The following is an 18,144-nucleotide window of genomic DNA, read 5'->3' on the forward strand; positions in this document are numbered from 1 at the left end:
AGCAACTGAGTTTTTGAGTGTCAACCTCATAATAATAATTAAACACTTTAATTTTGATTGTTGCTTTTTTAGCCTTAGATATTTCATGTTTTAGAGAAATACTTAAGATTTGAAACCATGTTTTCAGGGGCTTTAATCCATAAAACTACACTGAAATTATAGAAACATCAAATTTAATTGCACATAGTGTATGTACAACAAAGCCTTGAACAATATACCACTCACTTGACACAAATGGATCCAGCTGACAAGGGTACAGACCTGTCTGTGGCAAGGAAATACAAAACATCAAATGGTAGCCACTAACTACAGAGTTTATTTGCCTCATACTCAACGTAGTTTGGTTGTCTGGCACTGAAAGCTTGAAGGGCAGTGAGTATCCTGGTCACGTCTGCACTGGACAGTTTGAGTCTGTGGCGAAGAAGACAGGCGAACAGATCCACGTGTGGGGCCCCTGGAGGCGAGAGGCGGTTCACCCTGTAGCGCAGCTCCACCAGCTGCAGCAGGGCTGAGTCCTGTGATCCCTGAGTGTACGGGTAGTCTATCTGCAGAATCAGGTCCTGGATTGCCTCAGGGTCAAAATGCACGCTGTATCCGAACAGCTGTATGCTGTTCACTTTCATGTAGCCGATGTTGTTAGATGGCTCGGTCGCCTCCACAGGCTCATAGTACAATGTGGAGTTCTTGTTTCCTCCTGTCGCTCCCTCCCTGATGCGACTCCTCAGGTAGAAATGAACAGTCTCAAAAAAGCTCTTCCATCTGTTTCCAAGAGACAATGTCCAGTTATAGCAGTCCAAGTGGATATCCAGTTTGGTCCGCTCCCAGTCCGGGTATCCATGCTGACCTATAGGCATGGTCCAGCTCTCTGAATGGCTGCCCCCAAAGGGATTCACAAACACAGACAACGCCGGCTCCAGAGTGCTGTTCCTGGTGAGGCAAAACTGCAGGGCGAGTCCAAGGAGCATATGAACACGGTTGGACTTCACCCGGTTGCTCTTGAGGGTAAGCAGCATTCGTTTCCTCCAGGAGGGGTCGAACCAAGTGTTCACTCGCACATCGTTGCTCACAAACACAGCATGCAGAGCGATACGCGAGTCGCGTCGCTGAAGCAGGTAGCGCAGCTCCAGGTCCTGCAGGTCTCGGTCACTTTCCAAGCCCAGGTAAGGGTCTGTGGGGTCTGGCACGGCAGGTCGGCAGGCTCCCTGGGTCAGGGTGAAGCTGGGGTTGCAGCTGGAGCATCGTGTGCGGTTCTCTGAGGAACAAGAGGCACAGCGGGGGCCGTCACCCACAGAGCAGGGAATGAGGCCTTGGCAAGGTGGATGGTTGTAAGGGCAGGAGCAGCTGCGGCTCTCGTCATTGTAAACACCAACATGGTTGTTCTCACTGCAGTACAAAATGGAGAGGGCGTAGCTCAGCCAGAAGTGCAGAGGCCTGAGAAAGGGACAACAGTTTTGTTAAGGTTCCTCAAGTCTGGAGACACTACTATACACTGTATTGGTTATTACAGGATATATCTCTTATATTTGTCAGTATGTATATTTTGCATGTTTTTGTGATTAGGTAGTGAAGAAAAGGAAAGGAAATGTGATTCTTTGATAAGCAGTAAAAAACAAACTCAGACATAGCTGGTCTTTCAGAAGAAAAAAAGATATAAATGAATATTTTTATCTATTGCAGTGTTCCCCTATAATTGTACAGAGAACACCCACCAGGCCAAAAATAATGCCAAATATCTATTCATTTGGAAATCAATAGCGTTTGGGAGCCTCTCTGTTCGGTACTGTTCCAAAACGTGAGTCAACTTCTGTGTTGTTGCCTTGGAAATTCTTGGTAACACATCTCTTTTAAGGAAAGGGGCAGTGCGTAATCTGGTAGAGCGAGAGAGTGAGCAGCAGAAAAGCTGATGGTGAATGTGAGTGAGGCAGAGGAAACAGTTAGCAGTAATTTGTCAGTCTGGCAGGAAATGTACAGTACAGACTGTTCAGACCTAACCTGACCAGGCTCACTTCAGGTGAACCAACTCTAATTATTTTCGTCCAACTCACAATCTCAGAGAGTGAAGAAGGAAGACTGCTGAGTCTCTCCCGAGTATTGAATTCCCCTTCTGAGGTGCAGATGATGTCACACACACACACACACACACACACACAGATGCACAAACACATACATACTCTTAAAGTCTCATAGCTCTATCATTCAAGTTTATACTCCTTTATAGATACACTTACAATGTAAATGAGAAAATAAATAAGCAAACAAATAAAAACAACAACAATGTTTCACTTCTCAGGGATATGAAAAAACAGACCTAGCAAGTAACTCTAAACCATTATTGAAGACATTTTTTACAGGATCAAGGGGTGTGATAAGGGTGTATAACTGGATTGTAAAAACAGGTGACAAAATAAAGGAAAACCAACATAAACTGTCTTAGTAAGGTGTTCAGTCACAATGTGCTGCCTGAACAGCTTCAATGTGCCTTGGTATTCATTCTACAGTTTCTGAACTCTACTGGAAGGATGAACATCATTCTTCTTAAAGATATTCCCTCATTTGGGGTTTGGATGATGGTGTTACAGAGCGCTGTCTAACACATTGGTTCAAAATTTCCCATAGGTGTTCAATTGGGTTGAGCTCTGGTGACTGTGAAGGCATATGATTCACATCATTTTCAGACTCATCAAAGCATTCAATGACCCCTCATGCCCTTTGGATGGGGGCACTGTCATCCTGGAATAGACCACTCCCATCAGGATAGACATTTTTTATTATAAGAGAAAGGAAATCAGGACACAAGTGGATGATGCCAGGAAAATGCCCCCCACACAGACCCCCTCACTCTCACTGTAGGGGTTAAGTATTGAGGTGTATATTGTCCTCTTGGTGTACGCCACACATGCACTCGCCCACTTGTTGACAATATGGTGAAACATTATTCATCTGACCGTATCACTTTTTTTTCACATCTCTGTAGACCAGTGCCTATGGTTTATGCACCACTGAACTCTCAAATGTGCATTCATCTTTGTAATGAGAGGTTTATGCACTGCAACCCTACTATAACATCCCTCTCTGTAATTGTCAACAGACTGTTCTTGCTGACACAGTCTGATCACGTCCTGAATTGACATTTTCAGCCATCCGAGGAAGAGTGGCTCTTCTGTTTTTCCTTACATATCGCACTAATGCACAAGCATCATGGATCCTCAAACGTGTGCTGTCGACCACAATTTCTGACCTATTTACCGATGTCTTTCCCACAGATCTAAATGCAGATGTCACTTTAGTCACAGTTAAAACACCGGCCAGTTGAACAGTCTTTGTGAACTGAAGCTCCTGCCATCTGTGCCCCAACAATGAACCCTCTTTCAAAGTCACTTAGATCTTTTCCTCTTACCATGATACAAAATTAGAAACAACTGGGCCTGCTCAGCATTTTTATACATTTCACAGAGCATGATTGGATGTTAACTGCTTAGGTTAGTGCACCTGTGTGGAAGCATACATTTGTTATGTTTCTCCGTTAATTTAGTCAGGTTTATCCTTTAATTTGTCACCCCGCTGGACGGAGGAGGCAGTGGCTGCATTTGACGAGTAAGCTGATGGATTTTGTCATGTAGTTAATTTCCCTGCAAGAAATAGCTATCAACACAGAGCGTTCATGGGAGAGGCATAAATCTGACTCACGTTATGACCACGGCAGTCTCTGATAGACTGCTGAGTGCGTGCAGGTGGGAGTGCTGCTGAAACAGCAGCTGTAACAGTAAAATATACTGGAATAGATATAAGTGAAGAAGTCAAGTATTACTGTCAACAGCGGCTAAAATTCCTGGATGTGTGTAAAATAAATGGATTATTATACGAGCAGTTTTTAGATGCAGGATTTATTGTAGTGCAGTTTCAGGGTGACAGTGAAACGTGTCTGGCCTAACATGATCCCGTTTGTCTTTTCCCCTGCTGGGACAGCGAAGCAGCTCTGTTCCTGTCAGCACTTTTCACCTCACTCCAAAACTCCTTTTCCTCAAGTGTGTTCTAATAAGTACTGTCTCGCTCTGCTGCTTTCTACCAGTGCCTGGTGCATAAATCATTTTCATAATTATAAGTTTTTGAGAGCACCTTGGATTAACAGGCTGTAGTCTAAATATTCCTCCTTGCTCCGGTTTTTGCTTCTTACCTCGGCCTCTGCAGGACTATTCTGGGCTGTTTTCTGCACCTTTTGCTGAGGCTGAAGAGCTTGTTAGCAGTGCGACGAGATTTGGTGAGAAGCTGGTTGCTGCTGGTCTCCAGCTGCCTGTAGCGCTGGAGCAGGCTGGCATCCGTCCTCCACAAATGCTCCACGACAGATGTGTTTACAGCGTAATGGGTTGGCAGACTCCCAACAAAGCTTTGGAACTCCTCTGGTAGGAAGAAGAACATGAATAAGTAAACTCAGCCGGTGGATATGAGCCACTGGATGACAATATCTAAAAAAATCTTCATTGTTTGTTCCAGAAAAGCAAACAGCTCAAGAGGATAAATAACAGCTGCAACATGCCAGGGAAGTATGTTTTGTTATTTAGATTTTTGTTTGGATGGGGGATTGCTGATCTCATCAGCATGTCAGAGAAAAAACCCCTTTCATATTTTGTGTCTGTGTAAAAATATATGTTAATTACCACCTGTTGTCAGCATGCAGCACTGTACACTTTCAGAGAAACTGGTCTCTTATTAGACATGAGTGACAATGTAAGCAAAATTGCTGCTCGTGAGACAGGCTGCCATGGTGAGAGTAATCTCTTGTGTCAAACATAACAAAAAAAAGTGTTTCTGAAAAATTTCTTGACACTTTTTGGCGTGGGAGGAAACTTTTTTCAGCTCTCCGTTCAAATTATGTGAACACAGGTGCACACATCACTGCAGTGCTACCTCTGCCACTCTCTCTATATATATTATTTTAAATTCAGAAACACACTCAACATAAAATCTAAAAACAGACTGTATCAACACCACAGGGCCTGTGTCAAAAGTGCGCTACTTTATGTTGCTTTCATAAAACACATCAATACATCCTACCATGATACTATAATAAGATACTATTAAAATAAAGTAGTATAACCTCAGCTTTGTTTCCTCCAACAGTAGGTTCCTCCTGATTAGTACCACATAATGATCAGATTTGCTGCTAATATCTATTTAAAATGCTGTCTAAAAGCCAGTTGAGGCAAATAATCTTCTCAGCAATGGTATGGTACATTTATAGTAATTATAGCTCTGTTTCAAAATGAATACAGTAATACATTATTAGGTGCTTGGACACAGGCCATGCTTTGTTTGATTGCTGGTTCATTTCTTTACATAGTGGCCTATTTGCAGTGTGTAAAGCTGGTGGAAATTACTATAGGAGCCCCGAATGAGGAAAACACAATGTGCTCTTATACACCAGACCCTTGGGTCGATGTCAAACAATCAATAAAAGAGCTCTACAGTGGCACGCAGTTACTTTAACCACCCTGGATGATGAGTTTAGTGATGTTCTAACTGTAATGGTGAGGTCATGACATAAATTCATCTTTTTCTTTAGTGGTTTCTCAGCTGCAGCAGATGGACTTTATAAAAAAAGTCTGTGTACTTTCACACCGCAGCCTTGAGCATCTGGAGAGCACCAGAAACATCATTTGATCCGACACTTTGACTGACAGGTCTCTTGATTCAGTGTCTGGCAGCTGGCGATGTTTGACAGCTTAGCATGAATTTAGAACAGAAACAAGACGTGTGTGTTTTTTTTTGTCCATGTTAGTTCTTACATCTTACATCCGAGTTTATTCTTTCAAGTGAAAAATGACCTGTATCCTGAAATTCACAATTTTGCAAACAGCTTCAAAAGCTGGATTTCCACCTGTCAGGTTTTATATTCCTAACAATTTCTGACTCACCAGATTCCTCAAACTCCTGGTTGGTCTGCCTCCAGGTATCTCTGATTCGCAGTAGGTTGTTTTCCAGAGTGTCCAGGTCAGAGTGAGGACAGTTGCACTGAGGGAAGTCCCTGCTGCACTCACACCAGCAGTCACTGTTTCGGCACACAAACTGGCCCTCAGATTTACAGCCGATGTAGTTGAGAGCAGCCTGGATGAACCGGCTCCGCAGGTAGCCTGGGAGGATGACCTGCAGCCCTGTGGAGTGTGAAAGACAGGATGCAGGTGGGCTAGTGTTAAGTGAAAAATAAAGCTGAAAATACATTTATTTAAAAAATGCAAATTATTACACTAAAAAACATAACAGGTGGTATTCTATGCATCAGACCCAAACCAATGATGAATTGATCCAACTAACAAGTATTGTCTGTGTAGCCTGATATAGCTTATTCCTCTGTGCCACTGAGCTCCAAGAACTATCACTGAGCCACACTGTTGCATTAGGTGACATGTTCCTTGATGAGGATTAACATGGGCACTATAGTTTATTTTGAGCCGATTCCTTTTACACCACCCTGCTGCCAGAAATACTCACTATAATGCAACAAATGTGTATTAATCTGGTGCTGAAAATAGTCTTCAACAAAAGCTCTATTTCCTCCTGCTTGAGTAGTGTTTGCTGAAACCTGAAGCTGTTTTAAGAAACAACTTAGCTTTTAAAGAATGAATCTTTATTTATGACTCATTTCAAAAGAATTATTTTAACAGTGAACAAATGGCTTGAGGCTGAGTGCCACAGATGTTAGGGACATTGGATAGAATTGAGAGACGAATCAACTAATTTCTGTGATTAGATTAGTTTCAGATGTATATCCAAACATTTAAAACATTGAAAAAAAAACAAAGAAAACATGAGCATCATGATACCTTGTAGTTGAACCTTGTTCTCTGGACTGTGAACCAGTACAGAGCTGACAGTGTCCAGATTGTCATAGTTGCTGCATCCGAGCGGCCCAGTTCTGGTTTCGGTCACCTGAAAAAGTAACGAGAAAATGAATCTTCTGTGTTGTGATTGTGCCTTTTTTGTCATTAATTAATTTTTCAGTAAGTTTAGTGTTAGTTGTGAGATAGTTTGGTTGATCTGTGTCTTTTCTTGAGTTTGTGGGTTTTTCGCCCACATTAACTCCAAAGAACAGACAACTGGATAATCTTAGTCAGTGGAGGCAGTCATCAGTCATGTCACTTTGACATATCCTGCATATATTGACACATTCTGCTTGTGTGTTTAAAAAAAAAAAAAGGTCAAAAGAACATAAAAAGCCTCATCAAAGGCACTCCATGCCTCAAATGAATTTTGAATGCTGTGAGTCACTGTGAAGGAATATTGAAAAGGTCTTCAATTAGAAAGCTTTCTCTCCTCAGACAGAATAATTTGTTCTGATCTGAGAGAAGAAATCAACTTCCCTCCGACTGAAAAACTTTAAACTGCTTACATAATTTCTAACAGTAATTTATCTCGATGTTAAAGTTAGAAATTCCAAAGCTGGTACACAAAAACACATAACTTACTGCGTATTAGCATACATTTATGCTCAAAATCCATCCTCACATTTCTCACTGAATCCCCAATACCATATGTGATTTTAATTAATGGCCGTGCAGTGCAGGTGCTGCTTTACATTCCCCATAAAATGTAGTATTCATCTCTCTCGCTTCCTCTGATCTTCAATCTGCTCGAACTCCACACGCGCAGCAAAGGGGCAAACGAATGGAAGTCAGCCTGGCTGGAAATTAATGGAATGATATCTCTAATCCATCAAGCTGATGCATAACCATAAGAACACATTCTCAGTTCGGGAGGGCACTTGTCTTCATCAGTGGCTACTCACTTTAGCATCTACGTTTGCCCCTCAGGCTGATTAATGTGTACACTCTAATAGCCACTTCAGATGATAAAATGGATGATTGGTGTTTTATAGTTTAGGACGCACAACTGCTGCTCTGTTCTGCTTCTTCACTCTCCTCGGGAGTCGATGTTGGGCAGCAGATATAAACCTTGTGTCTCGCAGTATTGTTTTCTACTGCTTGAAAACAGTCAGCCCATTTGTCTATAATGAATTTGACCTATAGGAGTGAAGACTATAAAAGTTACAATCTGCTAAACATCAAATAAGGTGCTTGTTCCCACTTCCGTTTGCACCCATGTTTTCTGTGATAATAAACTGCACGCTGGAGAGAAAAACAGGAAGGAGGGGCAGATCTGACAGTCTTGCAGCACCCCTGCAGTCACAACAGGTAAATTCCTTGTGTAAGGCCAACTCTGTAAATAAGCATTTGTACTTAATCCTACATGATGAAATATGTTATGGAAATAAGCTGGTATTAAAGGATTTGAAAGTGCTTGTTACCTGCAGGATGAGCTACAAAAGTGGCATGAATTAAAACTTTGCTCTACATGCATGTGAGTGATGGAAAGTTAGTCTTGGTTACATTGAATTAAAAGCTACTAGATACCTTTTCAGATTAAGATTTATCCTGCAAAACGTACTTTACATTTTTTTTTTAAATGTAGTAAATTCACAGAATATGGTACATTATTACAAAACCCACTGTGTGTTACCTGACTGGCACTAAATAACGGGCATTGGAAGTTAGGGTGAAATAATGACAATAGTGGAGCATTTCACAGCTGAAGAGTCCGATATTTCCATCAGGAATAGGTGGAGACCAAAACAGAGCTAAAAGGAGAGTGAATATTGAACTTACATTCATCAGGTGGACATAAATTTGACCCCAAATAAATGCTTATGTTGCTCTATGTATACTGGATCTGTAAATAAGCAGTTGTTTGCCTTCTTGCTTATATCAACTTTATCAGGTAATGATAAAGCTGTACTGCTTTCAAGTGGCCACAAAACCTACAAAATCCATCTATCAGTATGTCTAAAGCTCACAAATTAACATGTTATATTGTATTTGTTTGTATTTGTAAAAACAATTAACAGTCTTACAGGGGTTTATGTGCTGAACCATTTTCTTGGCTCTGAGCAATTAACAGGCAAATAGTAAATTATCATTTTTAATTTTCAGTTTTTATGTGCATTCAACAAATGATTTTACTGTTTTATTAACAAGCTTTAGAAGGGATGCTACTTCTACAACAGAATATAATCCTTATGTTTAGTGTACAGACAAGAGAGTAGTTAATATCTTCACCTTCAACTCTCCATCTGAAAGCAAATAAACATATTTTCCAGTATATAACATTTCAAATGAAAGACTTTTACTTGTAAGTAGTGCTACTTTTATGTGGGCAAATGATCTGAGTACTTCTTCTACCACTCATCTCAGTCAGTAAAATCAATAATTACATAAATATACCTGCATGTATGCATCTATTTATTTACTGTTTAAGACTGAAATGATTTTCATCACCTACAGACTGAACAAGTCATTCATACATGTTCAATGACTTCAGCTGAACCCCAAGCTAGTCCAACACAATCTGGAGGCAAACAAACCTCAAACCAGAGGAGCAACACAGCTGCCTTTAGGCGGTGAGTATGTGGTTCATCTCCCAACAGACTGCTGGTGTATTTACAGTTTTCTAGACTTGCACGTACCCGTATGGCAGTGGATGCGATCTGGAGGTGGTGCAGTCTGCGCAGGGTGCTCTCTCTGTCAGTGAAGTAGGAAGCAGCCAGCTGGTGGAGGGCCTCCAGGGTCACTGGCCCGGTAGTGCTGGAGTTCCTGTTGCTGCTACGGCTGCCCTCTGCCCCCGAGGGCGAAGACTCCTGGCTGAGCTTCCTCTTGTCCACAAATATCGTCAAAGACTCCTCCCCTGGTGACAATCAGGCAGAGTGAAGGAGAGCTTCATTAGCTCTGACAGAGCAGCACTAATCACCTTTCATTAGTATCTTTGCAGATCGGATAGAAAAGTGCAGTAGTGATTAAGTGCTGTGGGGGAACCGATGGTTTGTATGATTGGGGGAAAAAGGCACAGACAAGGTCTCTGCATCTATTAAACTCCTCAGGAACAGAGAGCTAATTCAAGATCATTGATTAAGTTCCCTTAATTATTTTAATTATCTTAATTATATTTGATAGAAACAAAATAGATCTCAGCCCTCCCTTCTCTGGGAGACATGTAATTTATACACACAGAAACATCTCTAACAATTACAATTATTACATGAGTGATATAAAAGTCAGCCAGGGCCAGCAGACTACCACAAAATATTCATTAAGTCTTTTCATACTTTTAAGACGTGTTTGATTTGTTAAATCAAATTCTTGAAAACTCCTGGGTCTACTCCAAGAATATTTTTTGTGATGAAGTGATGTGTGATTTGCTTTTTTCTTCAACTTGCCTCATCTACTTTTATTGCAACAGTTGTTCCCCCCCCCCACATTTTTCAGAACCCATTTCAACACGTCCCAGAGAAAGACTAGGTGTAAATTGCTTCATTCAGCTGAGAGTTATTACATTTGCAGGTGGAAACAGCAGAAGCAACAGCATAGTGTCCAACCTGTGACTAACAGGTCAATGATAAGTCCATTTATTTCCCAAAGGGCTGCAGTTCTAGGAAAATATAGCCAGTAGCTAGGATTTCAGTAACAAGACAAAAGGGACAAGTGCATTCCGAAAGGAGGATGTAATTTCAAGTACAAAGCATGTTGACAGTAGGCATTCCTTCATGAAAAAAAATCTATGTTTCAACAACTTGTCACTGCCATTTTCAATATATGTCTGTGGCCATATGTCATAGGCCTTCCTGTCTCATAGGCCCTCCTGTAGAAATAAGACATTAATCAGGGAATCACATTTTTGCTCTTCCTCCTTTCACTCCACATATGATTTTGTTTCACCAACTAAACTCTTGCCTAAGAAGTGGGAAGTTCACATTTTACCTATCCAAAGCTACTGAGTTTAAAAACAAGAATATACAGTATAATAAAGGATGTTTGAGTGCAAAGTGCACTGCCACTGGGTAACGCCACACCTTGCTCCGTCCATCTTTATACACACTCTCTGCTGCAACCATTGCTGAAGTGTGTGAGTCATTTTATTTTTGCTTGTGTCTAATTTAATTTTTGTCTTCTGGCCAGACATCTGCGTTATGATGGTGTTCCATTACCAAAGGCACAAGTCGTCTACACTAAACCATAAAATCCTTCATTTGTCACCGCCTTCCAAAACAACACGTGTTTTCTGATCTGATGCTTCTAATGGTTGGATGACAGAATTTGTCAATACCTTCAAAACACCTTTACATATGGTACTAAAACCTGGAAATGAACAGCGGTCTCTCCATTAACCCTGATGGTCTTCAACCTACAGTTTTATAGCTTGTCACTCTACTTTACTACTCTGTTCCTGACAAACAGGAGTCATGACTCACATAACTACTAGAGGTAATGTGCCACATGACTGGTATTAGACATGCTGTCTTCTTTTTTATTTTTCTCAAAGGAAACCTATACATTTCCAACAGATATATAGATATCTAGATATCAAATATCAGCTAGAGTCATTCAAAGTCATGCAAAGTTATTTCATGTGATTGCTTACTCCGTATGTAGTCTGCATTGCACTGTGGTCCGTTGAGTCCACTCTCAGTGGAAACAACTGCATATTTGTCTTTTCTATGATGGACTCTGCCTGTGAGATTTTTTAAAGTTGGTATGAAATGGACAGAATATAAAGAAGTGCTTTATCTTCAGTTCTGAGGTACTGAAAGCCAAACTGTATGTTTGCAGTTGATTTTTGGCCAGTTCTGTATCTGTATGAATAAGCCAAACCTGGACTGCAAGGTACATCGCCAATGCTTCAACATAATTTGCATTTGGATAGAAGAGAAGCCAATCACATATAAATGTATGTAAGTAAATGACAGAGTATACAGCAGTGATGATGCTCTGTTTAGGGGACCATGCTGTTTTGATGGCCAAACAAAAATATCTGCCCTGTCCAATTTATTTTTGTACACTAAACCAGAATGATTTGTTTTATTTTTTTCCTGAGCAAAAAACACTGATCCAGAAAAATTATTATATGCTTTGTTGTTCAGAAAGCAACAGACGGTAAAATTGGTGCCCCATATGCTGAAAAATAAAATCACATTAGAGCCTTTGTGAATGAAGCTTGCTTTAAAGCTCTGCGTTTTTGTCTGTACCTCCCAGAGCTGCAGAGAGGAGAAGGTGGGTGCCATATTTCTTGATTAGATTCTCTGTAATCATCTGGAGGGTTGGCCTCCTCCCCAGCTGGCGGATGGTGTGCATGAAGTCGGGGTCGAGGGGCAGAGCCAGGCCACGGCTGCCACCGTCTCGTTTCTCCACCGCCAGGCTGTTGACCTTCCATCGACCAAACTCCCTGGAAACACGGAAACACACACGCAGACATTTGCTCACTTGGCCGTGGCCTTTAGTTGTGTATACTGCTAGGCCCCGGGCTGCTGTTTAACAAGCTACGTTGAAAGCAAAGCGTAAGGTGATTGTGAGTTACATTCATTGTGGCACTTTTAGATTTTTACTCTCACTTTTTCCCAGGGAATTACCTTTAGTGTATGTATTTTATAGGTCAGTAGTTCCCCTGAGCGCCAACTACCACAGTATAAAGCTTATGGCAGAAGTACCTTAAAGTGCAACACCACTGACGGTCGCTGGATGCTGGCTCCAGTACACTCCCATTCAAAAAGCATCGACTTCTCTCTAGAAATACTAAGTAAATAATTGTTTCAGCTAGTCATTATTGTCTGAGTTGTTAAATTCGGGCCATCCAATAAGTGTGCTGGTGGTCATTTTGGAATTGATTGCTCCATTAATAAGATTTGAAAAGTTATAGTAGCTGTAATGTCGGCTGTACGGATGTTGATCCACAGCTGTGACAATTCACTCATCTGCTGCTCTCCTTGGCTCTGGTACTTACTAAGTCGGACTGTGATCGCAAAGTTTTGGTGAATTTAATATAACTTGATAACGATACTCTCCCTTTTAGCACAATTTAGCTGGAATTGTTAGTCCAACTGTACCTCAAACCGGCTCCGAGGCAATGCCATCTTTATATACAGCCTATGGAAGCTCTCATCCTATTTTGTCTCCCACATTCCCAGTTGTTTCAGATGATCTTAAGTACAAAACACCATCATGGCACATTCAAAATGTGTTCATTCTTTCTTTATTCATTGGAACTTTTGTGCTTAGATTATTTGACACAAAAGTGACGTTTGCATTTGTACTACTACAGTATCACTTTGGATTTGCAGAAACGGAATATTTCAACCATTTATCTATCACTTTTATCTTTCCATTTCGTCTTCTCTACTTGCTTGGTAACTGGTTTTCATGCACTGTCAATCACAGCCAGGGACTTAAAGCTACCATTGTAGACATACGGTTATATCCTTTGTAATTTTTCTGAGATTTTGAAGGTTTTATAAAAAATTATGGAGGATTTTTGGGACATACATGGAATACATAGGAAAATCAGCAACCACTCAGCAAAGTCAGTATTTCTAAAATCTTGACTGTGGCCTTGATATCATCACAGCACGTCTTCAAGTTGGTTGGACAGATATCTGTGCAGTCGCAGCCATCATAGCTGGAATGTTATTGGTAAATGTGACGGTAAATATACTAATGGTCACATCCCTCAAATTTCTACCACATTTGGGTATTTATTTTCCCTCCTCAACACAAATATGTGTCTATATAAATATGTGAATTTTTTACTCATTTGAAATTTCTAGCTTTCAAATTAGCTGAACTCCTCCACAATCCTTCCACGCATCCCCTGAAAACTGCAGATGTATCTCCTGGGAAACAGGTATCCCTCGTTGGGAATAACTGTTACACTGTAGGGCCCACTGTTGTCAGCACAAGCTTGTCACAGCTTTAAATAACTCCTGCATGTGAAAAACACAACTTACTCTGATCCAAAGCTGCAACACTAACAGCAAAACACAAAAATCATCAGTTTCCATCATTTATTACCTTGTTACCTTTTAAAAAACATCTCGGTAAACATTATTATTCACAAACTGGCTGGGACATACCGCCACTGTCCTTCTGTTTCTCCCTCCATCCATGGCATCAGCTAATGTCTACCTCGCCCACAATGCTTCCTACTGCTCTGTGTACCTCCCTCTCCCTCTGGGAGGCAATCAAATCACTGCCATGAGAAAAATAATCGGCAGAGAAATAATTGGGGAACCGGGACATTGTGAAGTGTTCCATTACAGCCAATCATAATAACTAGGGGACAGGCTGAGTGTCCGTCCATGGTGGACAGATGGGCATTGTATATCCAGCCTTGGGTTTAGCCTACAGCTATTCCATCAGCATGCATTGCATTATGGCAAAAGGGGGGAATTTGCTGTAGTGATGTAATCAGATATCTAAACATAAAGGATTATTGTATGTACTGTAGTGCACACAATCAATAGTGATGAAAAAACTCTTTAGAGGGGAAACAGCTATAAAAGGAGCAGACTTGGAGAGCAAATGGACAGCTTAATCGCATGCTGCTGTATGACTGACAACATAAGATGATGGGGTGTTTCTGCTGTTACAGAGGTCAGAAAGGTAGTGCAGCAGTTTAGGCCCCCGTGCTAGACACAATTCTGTTGGGTCTTTGTGTAAAATATACATGTGAAATATTTCTAAGAATGAATGTGTTTGTACATCTTTTTTTCTCATTATGTATAATCTTTACAATGCATTCAATTTTGTAATATGCCAATCCAGAAGAGGACCTGAAGACTGGCTCAAGTGGACTCTCCTATCAGTTATTACTTAGTTACGGGAGGTATTTTTCTAACCTTGGATGGGCATTATTTTGGATTTGTCCTTAAAAATCCTTAATCCTTAATCCTTAAAACAGCCTCCAGGTTAGAAATGTGAGCAGGCAGTTTATAGGTTGCAGGATCGACTGCTTCAGGCTGAAAGACCTTGGAGTTGCAAGATGTCAGCCAGCCAATACAGACAGGGGCCACCCTCAACAGTCCAAGCTGTCCGCCTCTTCGTCATGTTCAATGATTTTCACTATTTAAGGCACAGGTTTAAAAAAGAAAAGAGCTCAAGCCAGGGGACTGGACTGGGATATTTATGCAGCATTTCTATTGAAAAAAATGCAGGTGACACTGAGAGATAAACACCATAGCCTAAAAGATTCCTGAGAAGAGATAATGGACCAATTGATTTACACACTAGATGCACACCATAAAGCATTTTTTCACTTAAGTAAAACCTTGGAAATGTCCACCACAGAAAAGGAAACATAGTGGGCCTGAGGCATTGACAACGACACCACAGAGACTGCAGGTACACTGACAAAATATACACAGACACTGTCTAGTAAACATAATTGCCAATATGTCTAATTTGTCATATTGTATGAGCATAACTTCAAACACCGAAAGATGGTGATTGAATGCATCAATCCACATACTACCAGATCCAACATAACAACAAACAGTGATTTATTGTAAGTTGTAAGACTGCTTGTGAGGAATGTTTAGACGAAAGAGCAGCTCGGGGACCACACAGTCTAATGGGATTCATGAACTCTTTCTGCAGGGGTCATTTTGAAATAGACAAAATACAAGAGACTGAAATAAAACAGTATGATGCACACCCAGACGCAATTATTCAGATGACTGATCACTTTCCAGTCAGAATACTAACGACAGGAGTGAAGGGCGAATTTTGCATCGCTACAGTAGTTCTTCAGATTTGCTCATCAGCAGTTGCAACTAATTCAGTGCAGGTGTGATAGCCTGTGAGGGCAATCCTGAGAGTGCGCAGTTTTTCATACCAAACACTACAGCAGCTGCTGTCACTGATTAGTTCCTCTCTGGCTCAAAGTGCTCATCAGAGAAATTATCCAGTGGCACGTTGGGTGAAATGAGAACTTGCAAATACTCACAGCCCACATCCCTGAAAAATATACAATACATGCAATGCAGTATCATACACAAAAACGCCATATACATTACATAGAGTAGGACACACACATGCACAGAGTTCCCCATTTGTCTCACCTGTAGATCTTGTATCTGGTGCTGAAGCCCTGGTGTTGCCTCTCGGCAGCCTCCGTGAACTCCAGGGACTGGTGGAAGGGCCCTTTATCCGACAGCAGCCAACCCAGGGAGCCGGGGGCGCCGTCGCCTTGTCCGGCGGCGGCCGCGGCCCTGGAGGTCCAGCAGCAGAGCCAGAGGCTGAGGGCCGCCCCCTCCCATAGTAGAGACAGCCGCTTATGACTGATTCTCTGACAGCTCATGCTTCACCCAGCGACACCTCATTCTCTCCGGACTGACAGGACGACAGAGCAGGAAGACAGTTTTACAGTTTCGTCATTTTAGGAAGAAAGAGTCGCTCTGATTTGGAGGGTGACAATATATACCTCTTTATTCTGTGCTCCAGAGTTAAACAGACTCTTACGATCAAATGTTTTATTGGACTGAAAAAGGCACTTACCTAATTTTGCAACTGGGACCAAACGGTGCGCTTTCAAGAATAAGTGAACTCTTCCGATATTGCGAGACCTGCGAATAAAACCTTTCCTGATCAGTGATCCGGTAAAATCCATTAATTCGTGACGAGTCTTTTCTCTGAAGCGCCACTCCAACTTGATTTTGCGCTCTCGCACAACTTTATTTCAAGACAAAATCCCCCAGCATCCGCGTATCCATCCGCTCCGCGGTGAGAAGTTGCATCAGTGGAGGCGCATTGAGCACAGAGGAGTTCATGCTCAGGATGCCCGAACGGTCAGAGGTATTTCCAGAGGTTGAATGCAAAATATAGATTTCTCCATCCTCACTCAAACCCCTCTGGTGCACTGTATGCTCCTTCAAATTGCAGTGTTGTTGTCTTTTTTAAATTCTTAATAAAATGTTGCATGTATGCTGCTGCTGCAGCAGCTGTTGTTCCCCCCTCTGCTATGTGAGCTGGTGGATGAATGAGCGGCTGCTTCAACACAGAGAGCTTTTCTTCCACCCTTTTTTTCCAAGTGAGATAGCAAGAGGGCGACCAAGTGCATCGCGATGAAGGTAATATATACAGTCTGAGTGTTTTTGAGTTTTGAGGACAGCAGGGTGATGAGGATGGTGATGATGGCGCACCAGGGCTGCTTCCATCATTCACCATTACCCTACCTTCACATAATTCCTCCTTATTATTTGCTATGACAGCGTTTTCCCTTCTCACACACATTAAAAGTGTTAAAAGGAACTTGGTAATAGGCACAGTTTTCTCCCGTTTATTGTTCTGTGCCACAGCTCCAGAGCTTGGAGCTTGCATGACTAAACTGCCCACACTGACCTTTCTTATGATGAAATGCACATCACTGGATTTACTGGTGAGAGTAATTACAGGCCATTATCAGAGAAACAGGTTTCTTGGGAGATGTGATTCAAGCCCATGAGTGTACTCAGCTTCCCACCTCCAAGCACAATAATTTGCACAAAAAATATGCTTATCATCATAAAAAGCAAAAAGTCACAATTATGCAAAAGAAGTGTTTTACCTGGGTGGCTATTGCTAAAATGGGATACTTTATGAAAATGTGTTTTCTGGAACAATTTACTGAATCATCTCAGTGCTCCCAACTTGATACAAACTAACCTCATTACTCTAATATACAGAAGAAAAAAGATAAGAATAAGAATAATCAAACACAGAATCAATGATTCATCACAAACACAATGTGTCCTGAGACCACTTATTTAACAGGCGCTTCTGGCAAAATGGGACACCTTGTTTTGATGTTAAAAAAACAACAGAAATGAAAATTTTTAATGTTTTAAAATTAAAAAATACAACAACACAGTTGAAATGCTAATGTCAACATTCAAACAGGACTTTCAAAACAACTTGATAAAAGCACCATGCTAAAATGAGAATAATTTTTCCTATCAAAGGGACTAAGAGCAGTGTCCCTTTTTAACAGTAGGTAATTGGCAAAATGTGACACTGTCAAAATTTACATTTTTCAAAAGGGTGACAGCAGTATAGCATTGATTCATAGTAATTTAGATAAACAATTACATCCCATTACACCCCCCCCCCCCCCCCCCCCTTCTTGCAGCAACATCACAGCTAGCCTACTTGACACGCAGTCGACGAATCTTCAGACATGTGAAAGCTGAAAGAGGAAAGTTAGCTGCCACAAGCCTTCAAATTAAGGAGGAGGAGATAGCTGGGACATAGTTCTGTGTGTGTGTCTTTGCGTGGCGGGATGGGGGTCGACAGGTAC

General features: G+C 41.4%; 1 protein-coding gene across 1 annotated transcript; it reads right to left on the bottom strand.

Annotated features, from left to right (window-relative positions):
* Positions 1–302: 302 nt before the first annotated feature.
* On the bottom strand, positions 303–16,170 carry LOC133990675 (BMP/retinoic acid-inducible neural-specific protein 3-like). The gene is made up of 7 exons (XM_062429069.1): positions 15,932–16,170; positions 12,068–12,264; positions 9,515–9,732; positions 6,819–6,924; positions 5,913–6,149; positions 4,175–4,397; positions 303–1,431 (listed from the first exon to the last, which is right to left on the bottom strand). The coding sequence occupies exons 1-7, from the start codon at positions 16,168–16,170 to the stop codon at positions 303–305; spliced, it is 2,349 nt and encodes a 782-aa protein (XP_062285053.1).
* Positions 16,171–18,144: the final 1,974 nt, after the last annotated feature.

The sequence above is a fragment of the Scomber scombrus genome, chromosome 11 (genome assembly GCF_963691925.1).
Source record: "Scomber scombrus chromosome 11, fScoSco1.1, whole genome shotgun sequence".
Taxonomy (NCBI): Eukaryota; Metazoa; Chordata; class Actinopteri; order Scombriformes; family Scombridae; genus Scomber; species Scomber scombrus.